Source organism: Pleuronectes platessa, chromosome 14, assembly GCF_947347685.1.
Source record: "Pleuronectes platessa chromosome 14, fPlePla1.1, whole genome shotgun sequence".
NCBI classification, from domain to species: Eukaryota; Metazoa; Chordata; class Actinopteri; order Pleuronectiformes; family Pleuronectidae; genus Pleuronectes; species Pleuronectes platessa.
Window position 1 is genome coordinate 13,523,303 of NC_070639.1, and position 13,904 is coordinate 13,537,206.

The 13,904-nt window shown below is 42.7% G+C and overlaps 1 protein-coding gene across 1 annotated transcript in view; it reads left to right on the top strand.

The window, feature by feature from the left end:
• Positions 1–13,904, top strand: part of lrp2a (low density lipoprotein receptor-related protein 2a) — a 46,368-nt gene that overhangs the window by 2,157 nt on the left and 30,307 nt on the right. The window contains exons 2-22 of the mRNA XM_053439534.1: positions 2,710–2,817; positions 3,250–3,372; positions 3,880–3,996; positions 4,408–4,518; positions 4,614–4,727; positions 4,854–4,970; positions 5,486–5,629; positions 5,724–5,843; positions 6,112–6,240; positions 6,672–6,841; positions 8,617–8,840; positions 9,505–9,711; positions 9,813–10,015; positions 10,240–10,380; positions 10,558–10,761; positions 11,325–11,517; positions 12,100–12,225; positions 12,341–12,471; positions 12,691–12,828; positions 12,915–13,196; positions 13,326–13,565. Of these exons, the coding sequence (XP_053295509.1) occupies positions 2,710–2,817; positions 3,250–3,372; positions 3,880–3,996; positions 4,408–4,518; positions 4,614–4,727; positions 4,854–4,970; positions 5,486–5,629; positions 5,724–5,843; positions 6,112–6,240; positions 6,672–6,841; positions 8,617–8,840; positions 9,505–9,711; positions 9,813–10,015; positions 10,240–10,380; positions 10,558–10,761; positions 11,325–11,517; positions 12,100–12,225; positions 12,341–12,471; positions 12,691–12,828; positions 12,915–13,196; positions 13,326–13,565 (3,342 nt within the window). The remainder of the gene's footprint in view (positions 1–2,709; positions 2,818–3,249; positions 3,373–3,879; positions 3,997–4,407; positions 4,519–4,613; positions 4,728–4,853; positions 4,971–5,485; positions 5,630–5,723; positions 5,844–6,111; positions 6,241–6,671; positions 6,842–8,616; positions 8,841–9,504; positions 9,712–9,812; positions 10,016–10,239; positions 10,381–10,557; positions 10,762–11,324; positions 11,518–12,099; positions 12,226–12,340; positions 12,472–12,690; positions 12,829–12,914; positions 13,197–13,325; positions 13,566–13,904) is intronic.

Below are 13,904 nucleotides of genomic sequence, written 5' to 3' on the forward strand. Positions count from 1 at the left end.
AGCTGGTGATCTGTGACTCACTGCACCGAGGGAAAATAAGTCGTCCAGTGGCTGTTTCATTGCATCGTAACAACTTAATTCTCTGTTACATTTGACACAAAACTCATGTTGAGTTTCCCTCAGTAGTAACCAGACCAAAGCTTTATCCCTCGCTCCATCCATTTCTTCCTTTTGCTCCCATGCCACTGCCGAAGCCCCCCCGGTTTTTCACTCTTCTGTGCGTCGCAGTTCAAGCCAAAGTCACTTGTTTGGCAATTGACTGCATTCTGCTGCTTTGATTTCCATATGAAATAGGCAGCAGCACTTCACTCTGACAGCATGGACAGCTCCAGTGTTTCATTCTGCCAGCAGCCGTTTTCACAACTCTTCTCCACACACACACACACACACACACAGACACACACACACACACACACACACACATTCAGTCTGTTTGGAAGAATTCGGCAAAACAAGACGATGTCGGTGGAAGCTTGACGAAATCTTTCAGGGACCCCACGTGACAAGAAAGAGATTCAGAGGGTTTCAGTGGCAGTGCCCAGGTCTGCTTAATGGGTGGCCATGAGAGGGGAGCTCATGTTTAATTTTTGCTTCACCTTATCGCAGGAAGTGAGCCTTACTGTACTCGGCCTCCTCCTGCCCATCTCCAGAGTGGCATTTTTATGGCGACACTTCCAGTTATGAGTTTGCAGCCCTGCTGGCACCTCTTTTGTGCCATTGTGATTTCACAGTGGGGTTTAAGGCTTTTGGGGGGTTTCATTCTAATGAAAATTCCTCCACTGCTCTTCTTTGTTGGTCAATAGTAGGGCGTCCTTATCTTTCTGCATGGATGGTGCGGTGCGCTCTCCTGCTGTGGGTTTAAGTTGCTAATTTTGAAAACACAAGGCTGGAAAGAAGAGAAAGGAAAACCACCAATAAAACACAAAGTACAGGTATAAAACACTCATTAACTGACTCGGACTAAACCTTCTAATCAGTGGATTTGCATCATTCACTCAGTCTTGTATGTAATATTGACAGAGGTAGTCAGATTGCCACTTTGTTAGGATGTAGGGATAGAAACTTGAGGATTAAGGAAAACTTACAAAGGTGATGTTCTTGTTAGGATGTAAGAGGAACCCTCACACAACGCAGCGTTGTTGAAAGGTTCTGCTTCACTGTATCTGTCACCTTTCCCAGAAGTGATACTGCCAGGACATACTGGCTACATTTGAAAGCCTCCTGTAGACAATTCTCCTGGGAAAACTTTGAAGTTGACAAACTGCAGGCCTCAATGTATGGGAGCTATTAACATCTTGATCTTTTCCAAAGCAGATTTTATTTATTTGTAAAGGACATTTTTACACCTTTCTTTCATAACTAGTGTTATTATTCTTGGTTGAATGAAATAACTTTATATTTAAATAATAGGAAAACCTTTTTACTGTCCACTTGATTTGTTTTTTAATCTTTGTTGTCCTGGTGTTGTCATTTAATTCTTAAAATCAACAAAATGCCTTTATTACAGGGGAAATTTTTTATTTTTGTTTAACAGAGAATATCTCTTTGCCATTCTTATACTGTACACTTGTCCGTGCTGCCAAGCTATAGATGATGCTGAAACCTCAGGGATCACTGCCTTGTAACAAAGGCTTCCTTTGAGCAGATCGTGAGCAATTTTATCATTAGTAAACTGAGCAGGAAAAACGGTTTGCTTCCCAGGTAGATGCTGCAGGAGTTAAATTTGCAGCCTGGTTGTGCCGGGTTGATCGTGAGGACGTTTGGTTGTTTTTCAGTGTTTTTAAGATTTTTACTCCAGTAGCACATGCAGTGACCCCCACAACTGATGTGGAAGTCATCTATCTTTTAAAGAGTATATTAGATAAAAGAGATACACTCCCTGATTTAAACTCAATAAATCAGACACCTAGAAACGTTTAATATTGTATCTTTAAGATGTTACTTTGTTACTGCACGTATAACCACAACAGGCATACAAGCATAAAAAGGAAGAGTGTTTTCAGAATGCAAGATACAGCAGGAGAGACATAGACCACCAACCCCAAGCATGCACCACCAATCACCACCTCACAGCTCGTCTCGTGAAGAATTTGGGTTGAAATGGTTGTGGTACCACCCAGTACCACTATTTATTCCAATTACACCTCAGACCGGACAGAAACAGCATGCGCCATAAATCAGGCTGTCGGAGAGACAATCAGAATTGCACATTCCTATTTGGACGGGTCTGACGGAGTGCTCTGCCACTGAACTATGCTGCCTGAATCAATCTCCCCTGGAAAACGTCAGGGAAGGTAGAGTGGTAGCACCTTATCTCTACAGATGCCACTCAGTGAGAACATCAAAAGGAGGCTCGGGATGAGTGCAGTGAAGGTTGTGTAACTGTCGGGAGGACGGCTGGCACGCTTGTCTCCAAGGCTCGTCAATGTTATTAACAGCATGCTCCATCAGTGGAAGGCGTCTCTGCCCCCTCATGCCATGTTTTCGTTAAATATACAGTGTTTAAGTATTATCTGATTTCTTTTTTATGACAGGAATGAGTAGAATAACAAAAGTTAGTTTGAATAGTGGTACGATTAATAATTGAATCAACTTTTATATTTCAAAAAGTGAGAAACTGAATAGTAGTAGTGGATAATAGTCTTATTAGCATGTAAGAAAATGCTTTAAATGAAGTACTGAATTATGGCAAATTTTAATTGTTCATAGGATGTGAATTGGGGCAGTTCCGCTGTGGGACAGGGCGATGTATCCCAGGTAACTGGCGCTGTGATGGGACATCAGACTGCGTGGACGACTCTGATGAGCAAGACTGCCGTGAGTTACTCATCACTCATTATATCATGTTTATTATGTGTCAATATATTCTCTGAGAGGGTTGGGATCTTCATGATACTCGTTGGAAGTGCCATCCCAACCTGATCCCTCTTATTACAACAGTGGTGAGAGAAATACTCAGAATTACATAAATATTTGTTTTCACTAGATGAAGAGAAGTTTTATTCTTTATTTATACTTTAGCACATCATCATATTTTAACTTGTTTCAAATTTATAATCTGCACGTAAACTATAGTAGCCAAATGTAATTATTGAGTGTAAATAACAATATTTTCCTTAGAAATGCTGTGTAGCAGAAGTGAAACAAAAGTACAAGTAACTCAAAGTCAAGTTGAAGAAACTATAGTTCTACCAGTGGATTTCAGTCCACTGTTATAAATAACGAAATGCTCTGTGTGTGTTCCCACAGCTCAGGTAACATGTGATGACAGTCACTTCCAGTGCTTGAGTGACGGTGAGTGTATCCCTGATCTGTGGGTGTGTGATGATGAGGAAGACTGCGAGGATGGTTCCGATGAGAGGCAGCACTGCCGTGAGTATATCTTATTATCAGCAATTCTTTGTCACCTGAAACCTTGACACACACACATGCACACAAACACACACACACACACACACACACACACACACACACGCACACAAAGGCACACACACACACACACAAAGGCACACACACACATCATATATATATATTTAATTTACAACGTTTAATATCCCACTTTTAACTGAAATACTCAGATACCTTTTTTTGCTGCACCCCTACATCAATATTGTGCATTGTAGTTGATGTTGTTTACTATAAACAATCTACAAATTTTCTCGCTGTTTAAATAAGTTTTATTTGGTGTTATGTGACACCTTAATATTTTTTATTAAAAACTTGAATTAAAATCTGTGTTTTCGAAAAAAAAGAAATGACCTTGGCAAAGGTTCTGTGAAGATGAGGAGGTTAAGTATTTTAATTAGAGTGTTGTATATCCAAGTAGATCCAACTTTATCTATCTGGCTCAAACCTTCCTATGTGTTGCTTAATCCCCAGCTGGACAAACGTGTACCAGTGGCCAGTTCAGCTGCAGTAACAGAGCGTGCATCCCGGGAGAATACCAGTGTGACAGACTGGCGGACTGCTTAGATGGGTCGGATGAGAGAAACTGCCGTAAGTTTTTCACCAGGGTGGTTTCCTTTTTTTTTTTACATCTCAGGCTCCTGAGGCATTTTAATCAATTTGTTAAGATTAAGAGGCTCGCTGACTGACAGAATGGGCCACAATATGCTTCTTGTTGTCAAAGGTTGATTGCAGATTCCTTGGTGGATTAGTCAAGCTGAAGTTCAGCTGCTATGCCATTATTGTCCCGACATGGTAGAGCCACAGCACTACACACTGTGGTAATCTCACAATTGCATAAAGAATGCTGTGCTGGCTGCCGTTGTTATGGTGGCGGTGTTAAATTTGAGTCCTTTATCCTTCCCATTCCCGGAATTTTCACAATTTGAAAGCTGAAATGCACACAGTTGTCAGACGGATTTGAATGCATTGCATCCCCCTGATGATGATTTAATCTTCCAGATTACCCCGAGTGTACACAGTTGAGATGTGCTAATGGGGCGTGCTACAACCGGACCCAGCGATGTGACCAGAGTCTTGACTGCCGCGATGGCTCTGATGAGGCGAACTGCAGTAAGAAACCAATCAATTTTAGAACAAGGCATTTCCAAGCCACTGTCACTTGTGCTGACCAGTAACTAAATGGTTTGTTTTTGTGTCCTTTTTAGCACAGCAATGCAACACGGGCCGGTTTCCGTGCCATAACGGCGAGTGTGTTCCTCAACGCTACGTCTGTGACCATGATGACGATTGTGGAGACAGAAGTGATGAGATAAATTGCAGTACGTAGCCTCTGTCTCTATATCCTCTTTTTCTCTTTAATCTAAACTTATCAGTCTAATAAATCATATCTCTGCCCACAATGATTTAATCTTTGATGTGTATTCAACTCTCCATTTCACCTACAGCATATCCTACCTGCAAGGGCAACTACTTCACCTGCCCAAGTGGCCGCTGTATCCATCAAGTCTGGCTCTGCGATGGAGAGGATGATTGTGAAGACAATGCTGATGAAAAAGGCTGCGGTATGGATGTAGTTGGGAACCAGTTGTCATACTATTAGTTCATTTTTACTGTGACAGGAAAAATGAGTGGGTTTACTGGGTTACAACTGGAGTTCTCTGTGTGAACCAGATTCATCTCCAGTCACCACGGTTGATTCGGGGCGAGCGAGACACTATGCCTGTGCTCCTTTAAGTGCGCTATTCAAACGCCTCTTTGTGGCACAAGATTGCGCAGCCCCCCCAAAGGGCTTTAGAATTCCTTCACACGGCTGTGAAGAGTGTGTGTTTTTAGAGGATGGGCTGCAGAAGCCCTCTGAGCCCCCATGTGACCCCCTCAAAGCTCCACTCCCCTGCATCGATTTAAAGGGACAGTAAATTCCCTCACAATTAAATCCTAGTCACAAATTTCTTTAGACCAGTGCCGCATTCCTGTGGACCCAGTGTAAAATCCCAACAGTCACATTTAAAGCTTACTGCTGTCCTATTTTTTCCCCATGTGTAAGTATTGAAAGACGATGAATCTGTTTGGCCTACAGATAATGTGCCGAGAGAGTGTTACCCAGGAGAATGGCCCTGTCCCTCCTCGGGCCTGTGTATACCCATGGATCAGCTGTGTGACGGGACAATTCACTGTCCCGACGGAGAGGACGAGACCAACACCACTGTTGGCCGCAACTGCAGTCAGTACCATCACAACGAGTGTACAAGGGTGAAATCGCAGAAACCGTTCCACTGAATCATGTTCCTCACCGCTCTGGTCTCTGTGTTGGTCAGGTATCTGGAGATGTGCCACTCTCAGCTGCGAGTACCGGTGTCATGCTTCTCCCGAAGGAGGGAGCTGCTCATGTCCTTCTGGTTACATTGTCAACAGCAACAATAGTCGCTCGTGTATAGGTATATATATTCATTCTGCAACATTTCCCAATGATTTCAATATTTCTGTTCATGTAGATTATAGTGAGGAAAATATACTATACTATTTTACACTTTCACATGTAGTAAAAAGTTTCCCCATATTGCTAAGTTGGTAAAGTAAGCAGTAGCTCTTTTCATACCCGTTTGGAATCATACCCACATTGCAAAAACACCTGTTGAATATGCACTGACTCAAACATTGCAAAACTGGTGTTTAATCCTCATCCGCTCTGATTTCCTGATGAAGACTTTGATGACTGTTCGATGTGGGGTGTGTGTGACCAGCTGTGTGAGGACCGCGTCGGCTCCCATCGCTGCAGCTGCCGCGAGGGCTACACGCTGGAGCAGCACAGACACTGCAGAGCCGACATCTCCAGTGAGTGTTGTTCCCTCTCCCTCCGAACATGCCGTTTGCTCAAATTCTGAACATATGAACAGTCCACCCCATTGAGGCCCAGTAGCACAGACCCACTTCCCTTCTTGCAGACCTCTGCGGCTGCTCTGCTGAGAGCTTGTGCTGCTTTGTGGTGCATCGTTGCGTACTGAGTGTTGATTCAGCTAGTCTCTATCCTCTGCTGAACATACCGAGAGTGTTGATTTATTTGCCTTTGAAGAGTATGAGTTCAAAAAAAGAGTGTGAAATGACAACGGATAGAAAGTCCTCTACCTTCATTAATCCTCAACCTTCATTAGTCTGAGTCATGGACCTGGAATAATGTGCTGCATTCTGTACATGTAAAACATTTTACAGATACAGATTCCATCTTGCTGTGTTTACTGACTTGTTGTTTGCTGTTTCCTCTGCAGCTGGAGTCCCTTCTTTGATATTTTCGAATGGCAGAGACCTTTTAATAGGTGACGTCCACGGCAACAATCTGCGCACTTTGGTCCATTCACAGAACAGAGGCGTCGCAGTGGGAGTGGACTTCCACTACACTCTGCAAAAGATCTTCTGGACTGATACCATTCAGAATAAGGTATGTTTTTTTATAACCAATTTATATATTCAATGATTTATTTATTCTTACTACTATGGTAGTGGAAAGTGCAGTGCCCCCAGAGTAGTCTGTTATGGCTGGGTAACATTTCATGAGTGGTAGACTAGTGTCTTCTTTGAGTAAATAATGGAGTTGGACTGGAGCTGACCGTTACTGAATTCTCGCTGTTATCTGTTAAAATATCAGAAATGCTGATACTATAATAATGGGATTGCTGTTGGCTCCTTTCTGGCTGAGTCATAATGAAGGGGGGAAATAGATGTGGAAAGGAATCCAAATTGCCTGATCTTGATGCCCGTCTGATAGGCTAGTATGATGTTCACATACCAGGGTGCAATTTTTGTAACTGGATCTTGTTCGAAGTTAATCACGCTGTATTTGTTTTCAGTGGCACTGTACATGTACATGCATTCTTTGGCCATCTAAAAAGTCTTTGTTCAGCCCATGCCTTGGCTCCTAGATGGTTCGAAACCGCAGCCAAAGACTAGGACACATCTCTGACTGGGCATCTGTGTGTATCGGCCACCTCCATGGCAGCATGTCAGATTCAGAGTAGGGAGAGAACAAACAGGGCATGTGAACGCGACTGGAAAGGTTAAACTATCGGGCGATTTCCACATCTTCTGTTTCTCTGTAAACAGGTCAGTTGAAAATCCTGCTTTTTTAGATGTCGGGATTTTGTTTCAAAAGAAGCAGAGCAGTGCCCCCGGAACCAGCTGCATGCTGCCGAGGCTTCCAGACAGAGAAACTAGTGTCATCACAGACCTTTTTTTTTATTTGTCACAGTAGCAGAAGCACTGGTGAAAATAATGACATCAATAATGGCTGAATTCCATCGAGCTGCTTCAGTTTCAGGATCCTGGGAATGAGTGCGTCGGTGCACTGTCACACATCTAATTACACCTGAACAGAACAGAGCCATTGTTACTGTTGTCACCAACACCTGTGCTTTTCCTGCTGCGACATTTAAAACTGTCTGCTGTGAAGACCTATGGTATCTATAGAGTGTCAGGTTCAGATGACTATCTCACAGAATTAAAAATGTAACAAGACAGTTGAATCAGACAAGCAAATAAATATCTCCACCTTTCCCTATAGCATCTTCCTAAAATGTATTTATTTTTGTTACCTACATTCAGCTCGACTGCCAAAAATGCTCTCATGCCCATATGCACATTGAAAGCACATTTTTCTATCTCTTCATATTCACATTTAAAGCAACTTCATTAGAATTGATGGAGGAAAAAATATTCTTCTATCTTTTATCTACAGATTTCAAAGTTCTACCAAAGTTAAAATCAGGCAGCTCTGTTTTTTTGTGTAAAATCCCCATGTTGTGTTTTTGACTCTAACATCGCTCAGCAAGAAAACACTGAAATGTAAAGAGGGAATTCAGTTTAAAGAAAGAAGAACATTATTTTGAAAGATACTCACTTGATTTGACGAGCTGATCCCACAGAAGCCAAATATTTGCTGTAGTTAAACTTCAGTAGTCAGGTTTACACCAAACCAAGACTGTGGAATTGTCTACCATTACCCACACTAACTAAGTGATGGGATACCTCAATGGGAAGGGTTTTTAATTGCAACACCTAATAACCCATACAATACACCTAAATGTATGTGGGTTTATACTATAATAGTCTTGATAAATTCAGAATCTATCCTTTTAATATTTTCCTTTATTTTTAGAAGCTGTACCCATCTAAACTAAGGGCTAAGTTCTCGACAACAATGGTGTGTTTTGTCTACAGGTGTTTTCTGTGGATATGGACGGTTCCAACATGCAGGTGGTTTTAAACGTATCAGTTGACTACCCGGAGAACTTGGCCGTGGATTGGGTGAACAATAAACTGTACGTGGTTGAGGCCAGCGTCAACAGGATTGACATGGTGGACTTTGATGGAAGTAACCGGGTCACGCTCATCACCGAAAACCTGGGAAACCCTAGAGGACTGGCACTGGACCCCACCGTAGGGTAAGCACATCTCCCGGTTTCAATCCAGCTTTCCATTCAACTGTCCCCCCCATCCCCACATATAGTATCTGTCGTGCTCCATTGGCATGGAATAATGGGGGGGTGTGTGTGTGAGATTAGGAGATTGCCCTGGGTGGATTAGTGTGGAGCAATGTAAGTGATGACCCTCAGTGTAATCCAATAGTATAGTTCAAGGGGGGAGGTTGGTGGTGGCTGCAGAGAAGTTGCTCACTGTAAATTAAACAGCATTCTGTTGAGAGTCAGAGCCGCCCACCTGGAACATGGTCTGAGGCTAGAGACCGGCTGATGTGGATTTTGGGGCTAATGTCGATACTAATATTAAAGTGTACAAAAGGTCAGGTATATTGGCTGGTATACTGTTTATTTATATTTAAAAAAAATTGTAATGATAACTAAGATGTCATTATCAAACTTTTATGACTAAGAAATGTAGTTGAATCTTGATATTTTTTCGTCGACCATAAACATTATTAGAAAACACTGTAAATAAAAAGAAAACACAAGTAAAACTAAATAAGTAGAAAATAAACTTTTTTGTAAAGGTGTATATCGTCAAACGCTGATACCAATATGTCAATGAAAGGTGTAAATGCTGATTATTTTAACGGCCAACTGATAAATCTTTTCCCCTCCTTTCACACAGGTACATGTTCTTCACAGATTGGGAGGCGCTGAATGGACAGCCAGGCCTGGAGCGGGCTTTCATGGACGGCACAAACCGTCACGGCATCGTTTGGAGTAAACTGGGCTGGCCAGCTGGTCTCACAGTGGACATCGAGGCCAAGCGCATCTACTGGGTGGACAGCCGCTATGACTACATCGAAACGGCAACATATGATGGCCTCCACAGGTACAGATACCACATGGGATCCGACAAAATGAAGACAATAACAAGAAAGATTAATGTGTTGCTAATGGAATAAATCATTTCATCATTATTTCCTTTAATAGAAAAACAGTGGTCCATGGAGGTGCCGTGATCCCACACCCATTTAGCATCAGCCTGTTTGAGCACAGTGTCTATTTCACGGACTGGACCAAGATGGCTGTGATGAAGGCCAACAAGTTCACCGACAGCAGTCCTCAGGTGGTTTACAGTACAGCTCAGACTCCACATGGAGTAGCAGTGATTCATCAGCTGAAACAGCCTCAAGGTAAGACCCTTACTGAGGCAAGTGTGCATTCTCCAGAGTGGTCCAGCTCACAAACTGTATATCATAGTTCTACAGAACTTCAGTGTAACTCAACCCAGATTTTCTGCTGTTGTTTCAAAAGGAAGAGTTACAAATAGCTATCGTTGAAGAAGATCACAGTCCCTAATTTGTCTCATATGAGTGTCTCATACCATTAACTGGGATTTGTTTTGTCTTGTCTCCAGTGACAAACCCTTGCAGTGCAGACAGAGGTGGCTGTGAGCAGATCTGTGTTCTGAGTCACAGGAGTGACAATGGAGGACTGGGTTACAGGTGCAAATGTCGCATGGGCTATGACCTCCATGCTGATGGAAAGCGTTGTTTGGGTAAAAGAACAATTCTACTATGACTATTTCGCTAAATATACCAAACTCCCTAAAGATATAACGCACCTACACACTAACCAACATTGGTTTGATGCCATTTAACCTCTTCTTCCTTGTTTCATTATGATGCTTTGGTGAAACATAGCACTGATGTCTATTGTTTTGTCCTGTTTGCAGCTGTGAGGCAGTTTCTGCTGTTCTCCAGCCAGCTCTCTGTGAGAGGGATCCCCTTTAACCTCTCCACCCAGGAAGACATCATCCTGCCCATCACTGGATCCCCTTCCTACTTTGTTGGGGTGGACTTTAGTGCCGAAGACGACGCCATCTTCTTCTCAGATACAACCAAAGATATCATCTACAAACAGAAAGTGGATGGGACAGGTGAGAATCATGTCGCTGTGTGTATGAACTACAATATCTTAGACATTCACAACAATAGTAGAAAAGCTGAGCGGCTAAAATGTTTACAGTGTTTTCTCTGTGCTTACATATTTGGAGCAGAGAGCTCTACCATGTGATTCAGTCAGGCTTATACCGGGAGTTATGGGAGTGCCTGATGGGGCCGACTGGTACAATGGGGGAGTGAATGGACACGAGTATGGACAATGGAAATGAATGATAAAATAAACCTAAAATCTAAAACTAATCTCCTGAGTAGAGACTAATCAAGGGTGTTTTACCGAGCAGTTTTGATGTTTAGTTAATAAACGACCACTTCAGCCGTGGCAAGTCGTTACTAATGTGGTAATCCCTGAGGAGTCACACCGGACCAAAAAGAAAAAGAAAAGAAACACCACTGCCCTGATCTGCGATGTTGTTTTTGGAGCTGCTCTAGTTTTTTCTGTCCCGTCTGGTCCACACGGGGAAAATTGAAGCTGACAGCCTATTTATTTAAATGTGTTCCTCTTTCATCTCTGTGGTTAACTGTGGTCTGATCTGTACAGGCAGGGAGGTGCTGGCAGCCAATAGAGTGGAAGGTGTGGAGGACCTGGCTTACGACTGGATTTCAAAAAACCTCTACTGGACTGACCCGCGATACCGGAGCATATCGGTCATGAAGCTGGCTGATAAGTCGAGGAGAACCATCCTGCGTAACCTCAACAACCCGAGGGCCATCGTGGTGCATCCTCTCCTCGGGTAAATCAGTATAAGATCCTTAGACTTGTTGTACCCAAATGTAAAATATTAACATTTTGCTTACACTCCACTTTAAGAGGTTAAGTAGGTAATGCAGGGTCACATCTGATTCTGCACTTTTAAGGTTGATGGGATACAGTGGTATTCAGACTTGTATTGGGAAATATTACTATCATACATTTATACTGCCCCAATAAAAGACCTTTAAGCCAGTTTACACCTGTACTGAATGTTCTCCACTTTAATTTGTTTTTAGAATATTTCTTTGTTTTTAAGGATAGGGAAGGAAATCACTGCAAAAGCAACCGTGTACAGTAATCCTGGTCACACACCTTGAGATGTACTTACCAATTCATAAACTGTATCAAACAAGAATCCTTATTTAGAACAAACTCTTATTTCCGATTGCCTCAAAGTCAAAAGACCTCTGTGTCCAGCAGCTGAGATTAGTTGAGTGTGAAGGGCAGTATTGTAGTTGGCTTAAACCGAAAAGCTCCAAAATGTGAAAGAATCTAATATAAAAGCTTTTTTGATTGAAATATGACTGCATGATTTTTTATCCTTGTATGTTTTTTTTTAAAGGTATATTTTTTGGACTGACTGGTACCGACCAGCGAAGATTATGAGGGCATGGTGTGACGGGTCACATGCCCTGTCTATTGTAAACACCAGTCTCGGCTGGCCAAACGGCCTAGCTATCGACTGGAGGTGAGCCAGAAGTCTTACAGTCTCATAATACACCATTTCACCTTCTTAATGTATTTGTATGATTGTATTTTATTTCTCATCCTCCTCTTCTTTCTCTGCTTTGATCTCCACGCAGCTCAATGCGTCTCTACTGGGTGGATGCGTTCTTTGACAAAATTGAGCACAGCCGTTTTGATGGAAAGAACAGGCTTTCATTGGATCGCATTGCCCAGATCTCCCATCCATTTGGTCTCACCATTTTTGAAGGTAATAAGCCTGGTTAAACAACAAGTCTCCTGTAAAGTTCCAGTGAAGTAGAATGTGTTTGATCTAAATGTAGAAGAAGTGCCCTCGCAAACTGTCTATTAAGATTGAACGGTGTTTTTTACAATTTAGCTTTAATGCTTATCATGTCAAAAGAGCAATTACTGCTACAAAGAGGTGATGAAAGATGAAAAGACTTTCTGTTGCTCCCGTCCCAATAAGGTTATGCCTATTTCACCGACTGGCGTCTGGGTGGCATTGTGCGCGTGCGCAAGACTGATGGAGGGGAGATGGTCATCATCAGAAGAGGAATCAGCCACATTATGCATGTCAAATCCTTCAACTCCAACTCTCAGATTGGTCAGTAGCCTCATTCTCCGCTCTTCTCACTGTCTCATTCATGTCAGTCATATTCCTTGGTACTCAACCTGTGCTCCCCTTCTCAGGTTCCAACTTCTGCAGCAGGCCGCAGAATCCTAATGGAGACTGCAGCCACTTCTGCTTCCCGGCCCCAGACTCTCAGCGGGTGTGTGGTTGCCCATACGGCATGAAGCTGTCGCTCAATCAGCAGACGTGTGTTGAGGACCCTTCCAGCGAGCCCCCCACGCTGCAGTGCGGAGCCAACTCTTTCTCCTGTGGCAACGGCAAATGTGTCCCAAACAGCTACAGATGCGACGGTGTTGATGACTGCCATGACAACAGTGACGAAGCCCACTGCGGAATCAACAGTAATGCTTTTCTTGTGAATCCAGTTTATTGTACTGGTCCAACCTGACCAGAGTATAAACCAGTTTCATGTCCTGGGTCTGCTCTTCAGTTTTATGATGTTTAATCAAGATCCTCTGTTTTGTTCTCAGACAACACTTGCTCCCCCTCTGCATTCACATGTGCCAATCAGCGCTGTGTGCCTGCCAGGTGGCGCTGTGATGGGCACAATGACTGTTTTGATAACAGTGATGAGATCAACTGCCCTACACACGTGCCTGGAACATGTCCTGCTGATCAGTTCACCTGCACCAACCATCGCTGCATCCCGCAAACTTGGCGTTGTGACACTGATAATGACTGTGGTGACAGTTCGGATGAAGCTGACTGTCGTGAGTATCCTGATTGAGGCTATCAATTTAACATTAATACAATTTCTTTGTCAATTCTAAATGCCAAGTGGGTAGAAGTAAGGTATCAAGGAGCCCACATTTATTACAGTGGCCAATTTATTTCAAGAGCCGAACTACAAACCCCAAGTCTAAAGAATGAGTTTAAAATGCATTATACTAGTTTAAAGTTTTGAATAGAGTAATGGATGAGCATATGTATAAGCTGCTACCATGAAAGCTGGTAAATGGTCACATAGTAACATTAATTAGATTATTACTGAAACATTTGTTTTTTATCTCTGAAGAAAACTAAGACCAAGAAAGCCAGAGAAATTAGCT